Source organism: Chanodichthys erythropterus, chromosome 14, assembly GCF_024489055.1.
Source record: "Chanodichthys erythropterus isolate Z2021 chromosome 14, ASM2448905v1, whole genome shotgun sequence".
In the NCBI taxonomy this organism is placed as follows: Eukaryota; Metazoa; Chordata; class Actinopteri; order Cypriniformes; family Xenocyprididae; genus Chanodichthys; species Chanodichthys erythropterus.
Genome location: NC_090234.1, coordinates 15,181,198 through 15,199,285, shown reverse-complemented (window position 1 = coordinate 15,199,285; position 18,088 = coordinate 15,181,198). Strand labels below are relative to the sequence as shown.

The 18,088-nt window shown below is 34.8% G+C and overlaps 1 protein-coding gene across 2 annotated transcripts in view; it reads left to right on the top strand.

The window, feature by feature from the left end:
* The first annotated feature begins 585 nt into the window (after positions 1-585).
* Positions 586-18,088, top strand: part of LOC137035336 (RNA-binding motif, single-stranded-interacting protein 1) — an 83,609-nt gene continuing 66,106 nt past the window's right edge. Inside the window, exons 1-2 of one of the 2 annotated variants that reach the window (XM_067408498.1) lie at positions 586-835; positions 11,739-11,905. In XM_067408498.1, coding sequence (XP_067264599.1) covers positions 11,846-11,905 — 60 coding nt within the window. In that variant the 5' untranslated portion in view covers positions 586-835; positions 11,739-11,845. The remainder of the gene's footprint in view (positions 836-11,738; positions 11,906-18,088) is intronic. The other variant, XM_067408497.1, reaches the window with a different exon arrangement.

Here is an 18,088-nt window from a genome sequence, read left to right as displayed (position 1 = left end):
CTGGAGCACTCTATGCGAATTTTACCAGGGGAGCCCCACCAAAAACACAAATTTTACCCCCCAGAACACGATTTTTACTGTGGGACCCTCCTGAAATGTGATTGGACTAGTTTTGAGGAGCAACTTGGCGTTTTTTGTGTGAAAATCAGGCAACCCTGACAAGGGCACATGGATTTTTTTTAAAGATAATGATGTGCATCAATCAGCCTAAATCATTTGCAATATTCCAATAAAAAAATACCAAGAATTGTGAATTTTGATTTCATGGTGACTAAGGTTACAGAAACTGAAAACTGAAACTGAAAAATAAACCCACCCTCAGAAACGGTAACTGGCATTTAAAAACGTCTAACAACTTGCCCTGGTATCCACTATTTAACACGTTTATGGTCATGACGATGACCTGGTTCAAATAATATCACATATTTAATGTCTTATTTAAAAGATTGTCGCTAATAATTCAAGATAGGCTTACTAGTGAATCTATATTTAAATCTAAAAACATTTATCACCTTATTCTTACTCTGGTGCTTTAAATGTGCAGGGTTTGGTTGGTGTTCATTAGTCTGTCTTGCAGACTTTCCAGCAGAGTTTGAGTGTACCGGAGGGTGGCTGTTTTGCTCTGCTCTGCTCCACTGCAGCTCCACCGCCCACCTCACCAGTCTCCGCGTTTGGACGTCGACAGCAGCGGTCGGTCTTGTTTTTTCTCCGGATTTCAGGTCTGACACAGTAGTGACATCCACGTCTAAATTTACCGCTAATCTTCATGGGCAAGGTGTGGAGGCAGATGTACCCCCAGTATACCTACTATTACCCCCCTTACCTGCAAGCCAAGGTACGAAAATCAGTTTTACCTCTTGTTTGATATCGCTTTTGTAGATGTGACTGCTGTGTATCGTGTTTTATTGGATACTGCACGATATGGATCGAGTGACACTGCTGTAAGTTTGTCGCGCACTTGAGGGGATTTTCGGGCGGACATTTTAAATCGAGTTTTTATCAGATATAAATAGTCAAATCCAGACATAACCTAATCGTTGCTGTTATGTACACAGTGTTGGTTTAAACTCTTTGTGGTCGTCGTTTTATGGCGTTATTAAATGTTTTGTTCTTTGCGTCGGCCAGTGAATTCCTGTGACATGACATCGCTTCAGCTGAAGTCAATCTCTGAACTCCAGCACTAGTGTTGTTGTTGTTGTGATCGTTTCTAATGCGAATTTAGTCTTTTATCATAGTTTATCCACTTGGGAATCATTGTTGTGCTTTGCATTACAAAATAATCATTGTGTAATTGTAAAAAGACAAAATGTTGTTTGTTTACACAGTCATTATGGTCGACCGATATGGTGTTTCATTGGGCAATATTATGGGTGGACCGATGCCGATACAAAAATCAAAATGAATTAATTTAAATAAACACATTTGTTTTTATTAAAAGTTTTTTTTCCAGTGGCTAATGCAGATATCTAGAGATATTAAATAAATTATGACTAATAAGTATAATTAATTTTAATAATATTTATTGTATTACATAATAGTATTTATTATATCTAATTAATGCATATTTAAAATAATATTAACTCATTCAATATTCAATCTCTCAAATAAATAAATATATTTTATCCATTTATAAGAAAGAAAACTTTTTGGGTTCTTCAGCTGATAATCTTTTAGAAGGTGAAATAATAACTGATTGATTGGCGTTGATCGCCTGTCACTACAGATATTCATTTCTCATTGTATTTAGTGCAGACAGTTGAATATTTTGCCATTTTTAGAGCATTTGGTATCAGCCAATATAACCATTCCCAGTTGGTTGATTTTTTTTTTTTTTTTTTATATCAATTATGAGTAAATATTGTTTAATAAAGTGTTTTTATTTTTATGCATGCACTGTCCACTTTAGATATCAGCATCTGCCATTAAAAATGATATATCAGCTGAAAAGTGGCTATTTAAAGGAGAATGTGAGAATCGGCATCAAAGATAGAAAGCAGAGGAAGGTTGCTGCTGTTTATCGGCTGATCAATACTGGGTGGAGTACATCCATACTGCCTGACTATGGATATATGATACTAATTGGGTTTCATTTATCAAAAGATCCAGTTCTAAAAACATGTCACATTGCATGAAGCTTTATAAAAGCATTGATTTGTGACATAGAGGAAACATAAATCTTGTTTCTGTCAAAGCATCACATTAGTTTTCGCTGGTTTGCCTTTTTAATATGGATGCGAATGAAAGTTCTGCTGAGTTTCAGATGAGTATCAGATCTTGAGCTTTTATGCACTCGTCTCCAGCAAGGCCTCATATTTCACTCTTATCAAAGTAGAGCTGCACGATCAATCGTATTTTAATCGTGATAGCAATTTCTGCTTTTCTCCATTAATTAAAAATAATCATCACAATATTTGCCCAGCTGATTATTTTTATTAGGACATTTCCGTTATCTTGCATTGGAAACGAGCCTCTATTATCTTTCCTGCTTGTGGTTGCCAGGTGTCAAGAAAATAATTCCCCCCCAATCTGGACTTTTCTCCTAAAAATACATTTTCTCATCAGTGTTTTACTTAAAGGGGGGGTATCACATGCAGTTTCTGCCAATCTCATGTTAATCTTGAGTACATATAGAGTAACAATGCATCCTTCATATCTCCGAAAAGTCTTTAGTTTTGTCATTTTTTTTAAAAGATAAATACGCTAAACCGAGTCTTTCCAAAAAAAGCAGGGCTCCTGGAGGCGTGTCTGGCGTCAGTGCTGTGGGCAGAGCAAAAGAGTCATGAACACGCGCAACTTTTGCATAAAAATCGTCTGCAAGCTGTGACATCATTATAAATAAAAAGGGAACAAAAATGTTCATGTTGTTTACATTATATGCACTTGCGTGCGAATTGCCAACACAACACAGACATCTGATGCAGCTTTACTCACAACCCGCGATCTGCAAATCCAATGCCGACCTGGGACTCGAATTCCCGGGAACAAACAAACATACGTGCACAACTCCGTTGCTCCTTTGGTGACAGGAGCTGCGTCTCATTTAGGAGGCTGCATCCTCCGGAGGTCGCATTTGAAGGCTGAATACGTCATCAAGGATGTCATATTTAAGAAAAGTAACTCTAATAAAATTGACTGATATTCACTGTGAGGTGTAAAATACTGTAATTTCTTTCTTATGTTGCAATCTAACGGTTATTTTTCTTAAATGAGACTGATGTATGCGGCCTTCAAAGGGTGCAGCCTCTGAATTGGGACACAGCCATTGTTGAAAAATCTCTCGGCTTCCGTATCCCGAACGAAACGTGTTGATGGGCGTGATCTTGCTCTGGGTGATGTGTGCACGCTTATCAGGGAGAAGTGCCTAGGAAATTCGCTGTCTTTTGACGTCATACAGGACACACTCGAAAAAACTCTCTGAATCCTGTACCGACACCAGAAGTAGTGTATTTGGCACAGAAATACTCTGTCATACGTCCAACTCGTGTTATGAAACTTTGGCCATGTTTAGCATGAGAATGCAACTCTTTAACAGTGTAAATAATATTAATCTTAATCTTTAATCTTCTCAATCTGGCAGCTATGCACATGCATGGTTATATAATTATATAAAATTATATATAAACATAAATATAATTTTTTTCCCAATGAGTATAATTGCAAATTTTTTGAGCAAAATAATGATGAATATCAGTTTAACCATTATCGTGCAGCCCCATATTAAGTCAATCCGATGTATTTCTGAGGGAAACATATTTAAAACCGGACTTGATTTTATCCGTCGGGAATTGAATGGATTGTAAAAAGTGGATGTTATATGTAGTCAGGTGGTTGAAGAGGATATATTGTGATCCAAACAGGAAAGTTGATTCAGATGCATAGCAAATAAACTACATTTTGATACTGCAATGACAAAAGGGATTTTATAGACTAACATGCACTGAAGAATCATGCACAATAAGACCAGCAAGTAAACGGGATAAATTTTGATTTCATGTGGCTTTAGTTTGTATCAGTTGGCTCAAAAGGAAGAAGGATAACTGTCATTCTGCTGTGGAGAAGAGCCAGGGAAGAGCTGGATGGCACAGGAGATGATAGGAGGCTTTGCGTTGTTGTTGTATAGCATGTTGACGACTTCGAGAAATCAAATCCCCTCCAGGAATCGAGTCTCCTTTAGGACTCAGGTGGGTAATGCCTGATCAAAAGTTGTTATCGTGATGTCTCGACTAATTATAACCTGCATTACATGTTTTTTTACGTCAAGTGCCCAAACAAATGCTTGAAATATATAATTAATGCCTATGTATTGCATAATAAAACAAACAGATATTGGAAGCAAAAAACATACCTAATATAAGCTAAGGTAGCAGACTAATATAACTATAATATAACTAAAACACAATGAGAATGAGAAATGTGTGCTTTCACAACCTATAGCTTCAGTTATAGTATTAATTTAGAAGACATTAATTGTCATTATAACACATTTTTAAACAATTTAAATCAGAACTTGATTTTGCAGTTTCACAATTTATAATCAGACACTAAAAATGCCATCCATTAGAAGTCTTTTGAACCAACGGGATCACTTGGGGTCCTAAAGGTGACCCAATTCCTAGGGGGGACTTGATTTCTCACCACACCGGCTGAATATACAAAAGTGTCCTGAAACTCCAAATACTGCTGTACTTACAGCTATACAGGATAGAGTCCGTAAAACGCTCCATAAACTCTACAGTGTAGTGGCCAGAATAAATAGAGCACATTTTTAGTCCACACCATTCATCTTCTTCATCTCTTACTTTTTGTAATTAGATTTTCATTTCTTGTTCAGCGTTTGTTTGTTGGCTGTTTTGCTATTTTTGGACACATGCCCTTGTAGGAGCTTGGAAGTTGAGATGCTTTTGTAAGATAAGCCTTGACAGGGAAGGGAGAAACGGCCTTTTTTTATTTTATTATTACAGCAGCTTGATTTCTTTCAAGGCTGGAAGCCAGCAGCTTTTGTCTTTATTTGAAAGCCGGAAAGGTAGAACACATTTATATGGTGCCTTTTACAGCCTAACATACAGCTTAGACAACAAACAAATTATATGCGATTAATTTGAGTGCATTTGATTGTGATTTTTGGTGTAATTAAAGGGTCAATCTCACAAAATGTCAAAAACATGTTTCTGTCATATCATATTTAGGACCAGAGGTGTAAAGAGTACCTGAAAACCATATAGATACCTTACATCGAAAATGACTCCACTACAAGGTACAAATAACCAATTCCAATATGACTTGAGTAAAAGTCTGAAAGTATCTGATTTTAACAGTACTTAAATATTTTACTCATATTAAGTGCATCTCTGAGCCTACATTAACACCTGAGAGACATACCAGTGAAAATAAGAAACAATTGATTTGTGAGATGAGAAATCAAGTTTATTTTCTAAAATCAAAATAAAACTGAAACACCTCAATGTTGCAATAAATCAAGGTTGACACAACAACCTTTTAATCGTCTAGAAACTCTCAAGTCTCAGTTGAGCTCAAGTGCACAAAAAGGTCATAAGTAAACCAATATCCTTCAAAACGGTCTTGTCAATATAGCGGATAAATAAAACAATGCTAAGTAAAATTAAATAGTCAAAGTCTACTGTGTGTGCTGGTTTGAGCCTCACCGGCTGCAGTCATTTCCTCATCTAATAAATCAAACACCTGCGATCAGAACCTACCTGCTAATGCTCTCACGTTCACGTAAAGTAGCCTTGTTGACAAGTTTTGGGTGAGTAAAGGCAAAATGCGCAAGATATAGTACCTTCAATGACCTTCAATCGCTTCTTTATATCAGAAACAAACTGCTGCAGAAAAAGTTAGGTGTCATTAAAAATGTAATTTGTAATTGCATTACTCATCACAAATGTAGTGGAGTGAAAAGTACATTTACTTGCTCAAAAATGTAGTCAAGTAGAGCGTAAAAGTAGCCAATATCTTTGATACTCAGTACAACTACAAAGTAGCCAAAAAGATACTTAAGTACAGTAACTAATTACATTTACTCAAATAATTTACACCTCTGTTTAGGACCATTAAAGGGATAGTTCACCCAAAAATGATAATTTTGTCATTACTTGCTCACAAAACTGTATGAGTTTCTTTCTTCTTTTGAACAAAGTAGAAGATATTTTAAAGAATGTTTGGTAATCAAACAGTTGATGGCACCCATTGACTTCCATAGTATTTTTTTTTTCCTACTATGGAAGTCAATGGGTGCCGTCAACTGTCGGATGTTGGTTACCAACATTCTTTAAAATATCTTTTTAAAGAATGTTGAAACTCATACAGGTTTGGAACAACTTGAGGGTGATTAAGTAATGACAAAATTCTCATTTTTGAGTGAACTGTCCCTTTAAAGTGTTGGTTGATTATGATTTCTCTTTTTTAACTTTAGTTAGTGTGTAATGTTGCTGTTTGAGCTTAAACAACATCTGCAAAGTGAAAGTTTTTTTTAGATTTTTAAGGACTACAACAAATGGCTCTTAGGAACTACAACGAGCTTCTTCCCGGTTTGTGACATCACTAACCCTAAAATTTACATAAACCCCGCCCCCGAAAACACGTGAAAAAGGTTGTGAGGCCATGTTATTGCAATACAGTATGTAACACAAATGCAATAGCATGTCATAAAAGCAAGATGACAACATAAGTTATAACCGTAATTAAACTAAACTATCTATACCTGTTCTGTCTTCATGCAGCATATATTCTCTGGCTCTGTAGGATCTTACAACAGTACCCACACCAGCAATTTATAGATTATCATGACAGAATATGCTAATCAATGACTTTATGATAGTTAACTCCACATCAGCTACATAAATTCATCAACCAACCGTTCAGAAACGTCCTGTTGCATTCTACATGTTGTCACTTCTTCTTCTTGAATCTCTCTCTCACTGTCCAAATCGGGTTTGAACATAAAAGGCTGAACATTTTCAGTGAGTCTACATGAGGTAATCAGCGCTGCTAACACGAGCTCTTGAAACTCCGCCCTCTTCTTGGGAGCAGCAACTCATTTGCATTTAAAGGGACACACACAAAAACTGAATGTTTTTGCTCACTCTCAAACTGACACATTTAATATGCTATTAATAATTATTTGTGGGGTATTTTGAGCTAAAACAAACATACACACTCTGAGGACACCGGAGACTTATATTACATCTTTTAAAAGTGGCATTAATAGACCGCTTTAAGGTTTTTGCATCATTCACATTTCCTGCCAAATTCAATACACTAATGCATTTTTAATATTACAGACATTTTGTGATTCATACTAAATTTAATCATATTGTCATTGAACTGTGCAAATTGGCAATGAGGTACAAATGTCAGTATAGTTTAGGGTTTTAAATAGCATGTGCAAAATGGAAATATAATCCAGAATGTATAACAGAAAGTGCAAAAAGTTGCATTGAGAAGGAGAAAAATTAGAGTTGTGAACAATAAGTATAACTGTATCTACAGCAATTTTAGAAAGAATATAAGGGGAAGTAAAAAAAAAAATCAAAATGCATTAATGGTAATTATGGGCGAATTTGTACTAAATTGTCATGAGATAGTGTAAGTGTAAATGGTGTTTAAAAAGCTTAATTTCCTTGCATTTTGTTGTTAAACATGTTTTTTTTTTTTGAGATTCTCCAGCATTTAAATGTGCTTGAGAATGCATGAAATGGACTAGGAATGATGAGAAGCAACTGAACTGTAACAAATTTATTCATGTTAAATTTACAACTCGAGGGAGACATGCTGTTGCATTACCACCCGTGCATAATTGTTCAAAAATGACCCTGCGTCGTTAATAATATGAATAATAATAATTAAAAGGCACCAATTTTTCCACCAGCTCTGAAGTATTTCCATGGCTTGTAGGTGGGCTGGCCGTGTCAACATGAGCCTGTGATCGAGGGGTGGGTTTTAGCACATTAACTGCCATTGGACATTACACACAGAGCCTGCAAACAAAGCCTTTGTGAAGGGCCTTAAAAAGCCCTATACAATGTTTACAATACAGTCTGAAGAGTTGCCTGGCAGCGGAATGTACACAATTAACCAGCTCATTATGTGTGAGCCGAGCTGAAAGAATTCCAATTGTTCTCCTACGATAGTCATTCTGGGAACTTTTTGACATGAGGAAAATGAGGGACCAGCTCACAATAATAACCACCATGGTGGTGAAGCACTCTGCCAAGGGCCTGTCTCACAAACGCAGGCGGAGAGCTCGAAAAGCCCTTCAGCTTAACTGACAAGGTCAATGAGACCCACACAGACTCGTCTGGTATTAATAGACCTGCTTTGTTACTTTGTGTAAACAGGCAATTCAGTAAATGTGTAAGTAAATATGTGAAGATCGAATGGGGTAAAAATAGTTTTGCGGGGAGAAAAGGCTATCTGAGGCCTGTCGAGGTGCTGTGTGACCGTATATACTGAAATCTGTCAGCTGGTAGTGATTCTGCTATAGTGGAAGATATATTTGTGTGCGTATCAGTGGACAGGACTGTTTTATACCATTTACACATGGGAACTATGAAAAAAAACGGGGAAAAGCTCAAGCGGGTGTGACTGTGTTTCAACATTTATATAGATCTCACTGCTATTTTGTCCATTTTTCAGAAAATTTAAATGTGGTTCATCCACGTTCATCATCAGAAATGGGAGACAAACCTATTTTAATATATAAAATATAATATAATATATGAAAGCGTTATTATGAGAGTTATTTACACACTCATTTTGAGATGAATATTTCACAGGACGCTATTAATGCTGTGAGTGTCGGGTTTCGATGCAAAAATGATATTTCTTAATCATCTCCTCATCATTTTTAATCTCCAGATATACTCTGGAGAAATGTCTCATCTGTTGTGATCGTTTAAAAATTACATGTGTGGGTTGCAGGAGTGAAATGGTGTTTTGTGTCATGCAAATAAACAAATGATATTAATGTCAGGATCTCATTTTACTGAATCTCTCTCAGAGCCCCTTTTCAATTCCAGTTTATGTAAAATCCAATGCTAAAGGCACACGTCTAACATCCCTGTCTACACTGAATGCATGCGGCGCAATTGGACAAAACCAGATCATTCCCGTTATTATCAGCGGAGCTGTCCACGCTCATAAAGCTCATCGCAGCATGCTGTTATGATAAATAAATTACACATATCCACCTTATTTGTCAATGCAGCAGTAAGGTGTTTTCTGTGAACGTGCAAAACTTCAGATTTATGTAATGAGAAGAATATTGTATACTGTAAAACTGTTTGCACTACAAACCAGCATGCTTATAATTGAAACGATAGATAATATGGTAAGAAATACCAGTTTGCAATATCAAGCAGCATAACGAGATGTTTTGTACTGCTAAAAATAACTGGAAGCAAATGACACCGGAAGCCAGACGTATTAAAATGACCGCTCCCGCTCTTAACTGAAAAATAAGATGGATAAATTCTGAGCAGTGCACCAAATTATCTTCTGGTCTGCTAATTTCTCTTTTTAAAAAAAAAAAAAAAAAAAAATCTAAATAACCTATTCAGAGTCAAAGTAATATTCTCTCATTTGAATGTTGCCAAAATCTAGATTTGAGATCCTGTTTTTGATCATTTATTTCCCTATGTGTCATTTTCAAAACCTGCCAATAGCCGTGACAATGAATAAACAATTTATTTTAATTTTTGTGTAAATATTGTGTAAAATAAGTTTATTTAATTTCCGCAAATTTGTGCATGTCTCACTAAATTGCATTACGTCTACATCAGCATTATCTTTAGATATCAGCATTGAAAAAATCATATTGGGCCACATATTTTAGATAAATACTGTAAATACTGTGTAAAATAAATGTGTATTAAATCTTCTATCTATCTATCTACACACACTGAAAAATAGATTTTTGCTTCTTGTTCAAATTACTTAATTAAAATGAGCTAAATCATCATAATTCAACTTAATTTCATTGTGTTCAGTCCACTTAAATATATCTAATATTGAAGTTTATTTAATCCATCTGTGTTGGGAATACATGAATGAATTTTGTTGCTTTAACTTAAACTGGTCAGTGCTTGTTAGTTCCCAGCATGCATTGCATATGATAATCATATCAAGAGAGAAAATGTTGAAATTAGTTTTTTTGCAATAAGATGAAAACGGGGCATGATTGATATTTTTTAATAGTGTTCACTAATATTGGAATTATTAGAATGATTTAAATTTCACTGGGTTTCCATTGTGGAGAAGAGTGGAGCATTTGCTTAGGCTGTAGACTGGCACTTTGCATTCAATTGGACCACATGGTTGTGAAGCAGTAAAGTAACTAGCTCTCTTTTATCTATTTGAAAAATTCATGTTTTCATTTGCTCATATGCATGTCCTGAAACATCAGGTCATTCGGTATAAGCGCTATAAAACATGGAAAATGTTGTAATATCGTAAAATAAAACTTAATATAAAATGTTTGATTGTCCTTTTGCTATCTAGCAAGATATCAACCTGTTGGCATTGTTTGAAAATATCGTCATTCGGTATTTCCAAAACTGTCTTTCGGTAAAACCGAAATTTTGGTTAAACCGAATGACTTTTTTGGTGACAAATTTTGCCCATCTTGTAAAAAATAGGGCTGTCAAATGATTAATCGCATACAAAATAAAAGTTTGAGTTTGCCTAATATATGTGTGAGTACTGTGTGTAATTTAATATGTTTATAGAAAATACACACAAATTAATGTATATATTTAAGAGAAATATGTTATGTACAAAATATTTTTATTTATATATAATATAAATTATATAAAAATATAAATAAATAAATATTCTTGTAAATATTTCTCAAATATATAAATGAACATGTTTGTATTTATATATACATAATAATTACACACAGTACTCACACATATATTAGGCAAACTCAAACTTTTATTTTGTATGCGATTAATCGTTTGACAGCCCTAGTAAAAAATGACCAAAGCAGTGTTAATTGATTATAAAAACTACATAATCTCATTGTTAACACTTACTAAAACTTCAAAATTAATTATTTCTGTTATATTTTAAAATTTTATTCGTCAATGACCCATATTTATATATATAATAATAATAGAAAAAAGATGGAAAAAAATATTGTTTCCGGACTATTAACTATTCAGTTTTCTAAAATATAAAATTAAGAATTTCTATAAATAAATGTGTTTTCTTTAGCGATCATTTAGTGTTTGCCAAACACGACACATGCACATTTTCATTATGTTTGTCTTTACCATAAGGGAGTCTCTACATGAACTTCTCTTTTGTACTTCACTGTTTGTTGATCGTGCAGCATCAAACCATGTCAGAGGTGAATATATGCAGGTTATGAAACGTTTTAGGTTTCTTTTCATCATGCAAGGGCATGTTATCACTAATTTCACTTACTATAACCACACTGCAATACCCTCAACATGACCTTTCATTTCTAATGAAGAAATGAATATAGTGAATGAACTGGAAGTGAATACAGCCACAATTTTAACACCAGTTTCCTTGACTCTTTATTTGTTTGGACTGAAAAAAGTCATTTTTATATGTATATATAAAATACAAATGTATATATTATAATACAAGTGCATACTGTGCAGTATTCAGCTAGTGTTTCATTCCAAACAGTCATGCACACATCCATACTCTCTCTCTCTCTCTTTCTGTCGCTGACTATCCGTGTGAAGGAGGCGTCTTCCTGTGCGACAGACGCACACACATGTAAACACGCTGCTTTCGTAGTGCGCCAGCGCCTGCCGCGATAAACTTGAAGCTGTCGCCGTTGACGACTACAATGTGGACCCCGCCAAGAAGATGGGGCCCTCGATTCGTGCCAGACGGCAGAGGCAGGAAGGTACGTAGGGCGGCACAGTTTCAACAGCGCAGAAGTTGCAACATTTTATTTATACTTTGAAAATGGACCGAAACATAGATACTCTGTGAGGAAGTCACGGGCTGAAATGTTTCTCCATTACAGCAGAAGGCAGGGAGAATTTCGAGAATGTGGTCTGGGCAAGTTGCATACTCTCTTTAACGTGGCGCTTTAGAGTTGCATTGGAGTTCAAAAGCTTCTCCTGTTTTTAGGCACAGTAACAACACCACAGAAAGAGAGCGCGTGCATGTGCGAGTACGTGTAAGTTTGCATGGATTTATGCACATGCATGTGTGTTCACATGTTGGCAGGTTAGAGTGTGATATATAGTCGCTCTGATAGCCTGTGGGGGAGGCTAACGCTTTCCTCTTCATTTGTTTTCTCTGCACATTCAGCACGGACAGCTGTACCATGTCAAGCAGGGATACTTTAGGACTGATTTGTGGGCTGCTTTCCTGTAGGATTAAACCTCCTCTAGATTTTGTTAAACATCCTTGGTATTATAAACCAGCAGTTCTTGACTGGCTTTGCTTCTGGACTCAGTTGTTTATCATGCAATGTCAACAAAAATGTCCCGGAATTGTCCTAATTCACATTTTCCTGGTCTTTCAGTGCATGATATTCCAAAGGATAAATATTTGTCACAGTAATCTTGTTCCACCTCTAAAACGTCTTTCTTGTTCGGATGATATCACTAAGACCTTTTATTTCAGCCCTTGGTTTTTACAATGCAATCAGTTCCTGATGGATAAAAGCCCAATAAATAAAACTCTAAAAAAATACTGGGTTAAAAACAACCCAAGTTGGGTTGAAAATGGACAAACCCAGCAGTTGGGTTAAATGTTTGCCCAACCTACTGGGTAGTTTTATTTAACTCAAATATGGTTTAAAAATCACTGTATTGCTCACTGAAAAACCTAAAATATGTTGGAAATTAGCATTAATATGTTTAATAAATAATGATTAAATAAACATTTATTAAATTGCTTATTAATAAATGTTCACCTCTAGTAATTATGTGTCTGATTTTTAATTTCCAACCTATGTTGGGTACATTTTAATCAAGCAATACAGTAATTTTAAACAATAGTTGAGTTAAATGAAACTGCCCAGCAGGTTGGGCAAACATTTAACCCAAATGCTAGGATAAACATCCCAATTGCTAGGTTTATCCATTTTCAACCCAACTTGGGTTTTTAACCCAGTATTTTTTAGAATGAAGTTCGTGCTTGGTGGTGGGAGGCTCAGTTAACATTTTTAACAATCTCCTCAGTTTCTCGAATATAAATCCAATGCTCATTCACAAACACTGCATCTTTTTTTTTTTCTTTTTTTTCAGTGTCTGATATTCTCAGCAATGAACTGATATTAATGTAAATCACTCTTGCCCTCTCAGAGAACAACCTTAAAGTGATAGTTCACTCAAAAATGAAAATTATCACATGATTTATTGACCCTCAAGCCAGCCTAGGTGTATATGATTATCTTCTTTTTGATTAACACAATTCGGAGATATAGCCTATTTTAAAATATCCTGGCTCTTCCAAGCTTTATAATGGTAGTGAATGGGGGGCAGGATTTTTAAGATAAAAAAAAATCATCCATCCATTATAAAGGGGGTTAATAAAGGCCTTCTGAAGCGAAGCGATGGGCTTTTGTAAGAAAAATATCCATATTTAAAACTTTATTAACTATAATAACTAGCTTTGGCCATACACATCGATTGCATGACGTATTGACGAACGTGGAAGCACAGAGGATTGAGCAAAACAAAACACCGGTTGTGACTTGGAAGTCTAAAACGATAATTTTAAAAGAGAAATGTCGGAGGATTTCGATATAAGAGAAGAGGAGCTTGAGTTTGTTGCCCAGCCCTATTTGTTTGATCTGCGAGAGGCGTCTAAACTTACGATACTCCTACATCCTGCGTCATACATCGCTTCACAGGTTACTCTTGTGCCACAAGTTAACTTGTGCATTCGGTGTATGGTCGTCCGCCGGAAGCTATAAGGTGGACGACCGGAAGCTAAAATAACTTCAGAAGGCCTTTACTAACCACCTGGAGTCAAATGGATTATTTTTATGATGAATGGATGCATTCTTGAAAATCGCACCCCCCTGTTCATTACCATTATAAAGCTTGGAAGAGCCAGGAATTTTTATTATATATCCCCGATTGTGTTCGTCTGAAAGAAGAAAGTCAGTAAATCATAGGATAATTTTCATTTTTTTGGGTGAACTATCCCTTTAAATGTTGATTTAACTTCAAAACTTAAGGCCCATTCACACCGAGAATGATAACTATATCAGGGTCCACACCAATGCACAATATCATTCTGTTTATTCTAAGCGCTCGCTGCAGTTTTGTCGTCTGCCCCTTTTAAATGCTTGAGTTCTGAAAGCAGGATGGATTCTGATTGGCTGTCAATGTTTTTATCGAACATCAGCTGCAGTTATCGTTACAGACTCTGGTATTCTATTACATTTAGAATGATTTTTATTGTTATCATTATAGTTGCACGTACACAGCAGAGTGAAAGGTGGCCACCCCTTTCCTCACCCTTCCTTTGTATTCTTGTCGCTTCATAACATTAAGGTTGAACCACTGTAGTCGCATGATCTGTTTTAAATATGTCTTTAGTATCTTTCTGGGCATTGAAAGTGTTAAATATTTTGCTGGCAATGGAGGCCTCACTGAGCCATCAGATTTTATCAAAAATATCTTAATTTGTGTTCTGAAAATGAACAAAGGTCTTACGGGTGTAGAACGACATGAGAGTGAGTAATTAATGACATAATTTTCATTTTTGGATGAACTAACCCTTTAAATTTTACCAACCACAAACTTTTCAAAAGTAGCATGTGAAATATGACTACAGTGACCTTTTTGGCCCCTTTTTCTTTTTTTTTTCTTTTTTTTTTTTATTTTCTGATTCTGCTTTGATGAAAGATAGTAACCTGTGGCTATATCATTTGATATAATAAATACATTTTTGAACTTATTTAAAATACTAAATAAAAGTTAAAACTTTTTTTTACGCACAAGGCAATTTTGCATGTTTAAAATCTAGTATGGCCACCCCTTTCCTCACTCTTCCTTTGTCCTTTCATTTAATTTTGCACTCTGACCCTATGCTTTTGCTGAATCGGCCCTTTCTGTCACCTCATTTGCTTGTGACCGGCTGGCATTACTCATACAAACACGTACACAGCAGAGCGAAAGGTGGCAGCGGGTCACTGTCATGACCCTGAGTGTCCTTTTGAGTGCAGAAAACCACATTATTCCACCTATTTAACAATTTAAACATATCCATATCAATTTGACTGTTTTGAAAACATCCAATTGCATAGCAGAATTATTAAGCTGAGGGTTAGTGATACACATGGGAGCATAATACAGTAAATGCTCTGATAGTAAACAATTGCAGGTCCCTATGTTTGATTATACAGCTTTATACTGTTATTTTGATGTAATGGTTGTTTTTTGTGTGTGAAAAACCACTTCATATTAGTGAAATATATATATAATATTCACCTCTGAGGCAGTAAATGACAGAGATTGTTGAAATGTTTTCTGCAGAGACATTAAACTAATCACAAGTTACATTATTAAGTACACTTTTGAAAGAAGTCTCTTCTGCTCACCAAGACTGCATTTTTTTGATAAAAAATACAGTAAAAACATTAAAAATGTGAAATATTATTACAATTTGTAATGACTGTTTTCTATTTGAATATATTTCACAAAGCAATTTATTCCTGTGATCAAAGCTGAATTTTCAGCATCATTACTCCAGTCGTCAGTGTCACATGATCCTTCAGAAATCATTCTAATATGCTGATTAGAAACATTTCTTATTATCAATGTTGAAAACAGTTGTGCTGCTTCATATTTTTGTGGAAACTGTGCTACATTTTTTTTTTTTTTTTTCAGGATTTTCAAAAGAACAACATTTATTTTAAATAGAAAGCTTTTGTAACATTATAATTTAGTGTTTATTGTAACTTTTGATTAATTTAATGCATCCTTGCTGAATAAAAGTATTATTATTTTATTATTTTAACTATTATTATTAAAGTCGTTATTTTATTTTTTATTTTTTTTGATGCACAAAAAGTATTCTTGTTGCTTCATAACATTAAGGTTGAACCACTGTAGTCGCATGATCTGTTTTAAATATGTCTTTAGTATCTTTCTGGGCATTGAAAGTGTTAAATATCTTACTGGCAATGGAGGCCTCACTGAGCCATCGGATTTTATAAAAAATATCTTAATTTGTGTTATGAAGATGAACGAAGGTCTTACAGGTGTAGAATGACATGAGAGTGAGTAATTAATGACAGAATTTTCATTTTTGGATGAACTAACCCTTTAAATTTTACCAACCACAAATTTTTCAAAAGTAGCATGTGAAATATGACTACAGTGACCTTTTTGGCCTTTTTATTTGTAATTTTCTGATTTTGCTTTGATGAAAGATAGTAACCTGTGGCTTGCATTGGCGTTCTCATGTTTGCTCTGTCCTGAATAGCAGATGTTTTCCAGTCAGATTTTTTTTTTTCTGCACAAAAAAGGAAAAGGATGGGATCCAAGGGCAAAGATCTTATGCTCTCTGTGGGATTTTAAATGACCTATTTACATTCTAACTATCCGACGTGAACTGCTGTCTAAGCACGATCAGGCATGGCTGGGGATTATTGATACCACAAGGTGTTTTCAGTGCTTCTAAGATCAAATTTATATTCAAAACGGCAGACTGAAATCGAAAACTGATGAGCTCAGTGGAAGTTATTTAAGAAGACAACAGGAAATGCAGTGTTTAGGTGTGAGAACGTGCTTTACATTCATCACAGCCACACAGAGAGAGAGAGAGAGAGAGAGAGAGAGAGAGAGAGAGCGACAGAGAAAGACATGATGTGCTGTGTGCATTGAGAGAATTACATTTTTATTTCTAATTGTGTATGAATTGACTAGTTTCACTTGTGCACATCACACGTGTTCCTCCTTCACTAGCGTTTAAAAGCATCCCATAATGCACCTCGGGAAGTCTGATTATGAATGGAAAGTTTTTATTTGTGTCACTACATCATTCCCATACTTTCATTTGGATGATGACTTTATTATTATTCTAAAACAGGTTTAAATTAAGTATTCGGTTAGGGTTGTTTCTGATCATTTCAAAACTTAAAAAGCAATGATTTGATACTTTTTTTTTTAAATTATATAAATAAGTTGTCTTTCAGTTTACTGACTTCTAATTGAGCATTTCTCTATCTCCCCTTCAATCGCTGCCCGATCAACGTATTCGCTTCATGTCAAAATTATTTTATTGTGCTTTTAAATAATGCAAACACACAATGTATTAAATAAATAAAAAATAAATGGACAATGTTTATAATTAAAATAAGAAATAAAAACAATTGTTTATATCACTTTCAATAATGCAACAACATTTGAAAATATATATCTTTCTTATGCTAATATTCAGCTGCTTAAATGTACTTAGCATGTGGTGAATTTTTGCTGAAATGCAGGGTCGTTATGTTAACATTTTAAATGGGCGAGGTTGTGCTCATTGGCGCCCCTCCAGCTGGTGACGATTTATAAATCGAGGGAACGAAATAGTAAATCGTGCGCACTATTGAGCAAATCGAGGGAACAGAACAGTAAATCGTGCGAACGATTTATAAATCGAGGGAACGAAATAGTAAATCGTGCGCACTATTGAGCAAATCGAGGGAACAGAACAGTAAATCGTGCGAACGATTTATAAATCGAGGGAACGAAATAGTAAATTGTGCGCACTATTGAGCAAATCGAGGGAACAGAATAGTAAATCGAGCGCACAAATTAATTTTTTTTTTCTTTTTTCCCCCTGCATGTCATGTGCAGGGCTCCATAAATAATAATAATAATAATTCTAATAATAATGTTTTATTTAAATAGCACTTTTAATATATATTATACAATTAAATGTAATATATTCATGTGTATATACAAAATACATTTAATTTATTATACATTAAATTAATTTAATACAATTATTTTTATCATTTGTATTTGTATTTATTTTATTATATGTAATACAATTTAATTAAATTAATTACAAAAAGTAAAACATTCACAGTGGAACTGTTTAATTGTCATGAAAATGAAAAAAAAGT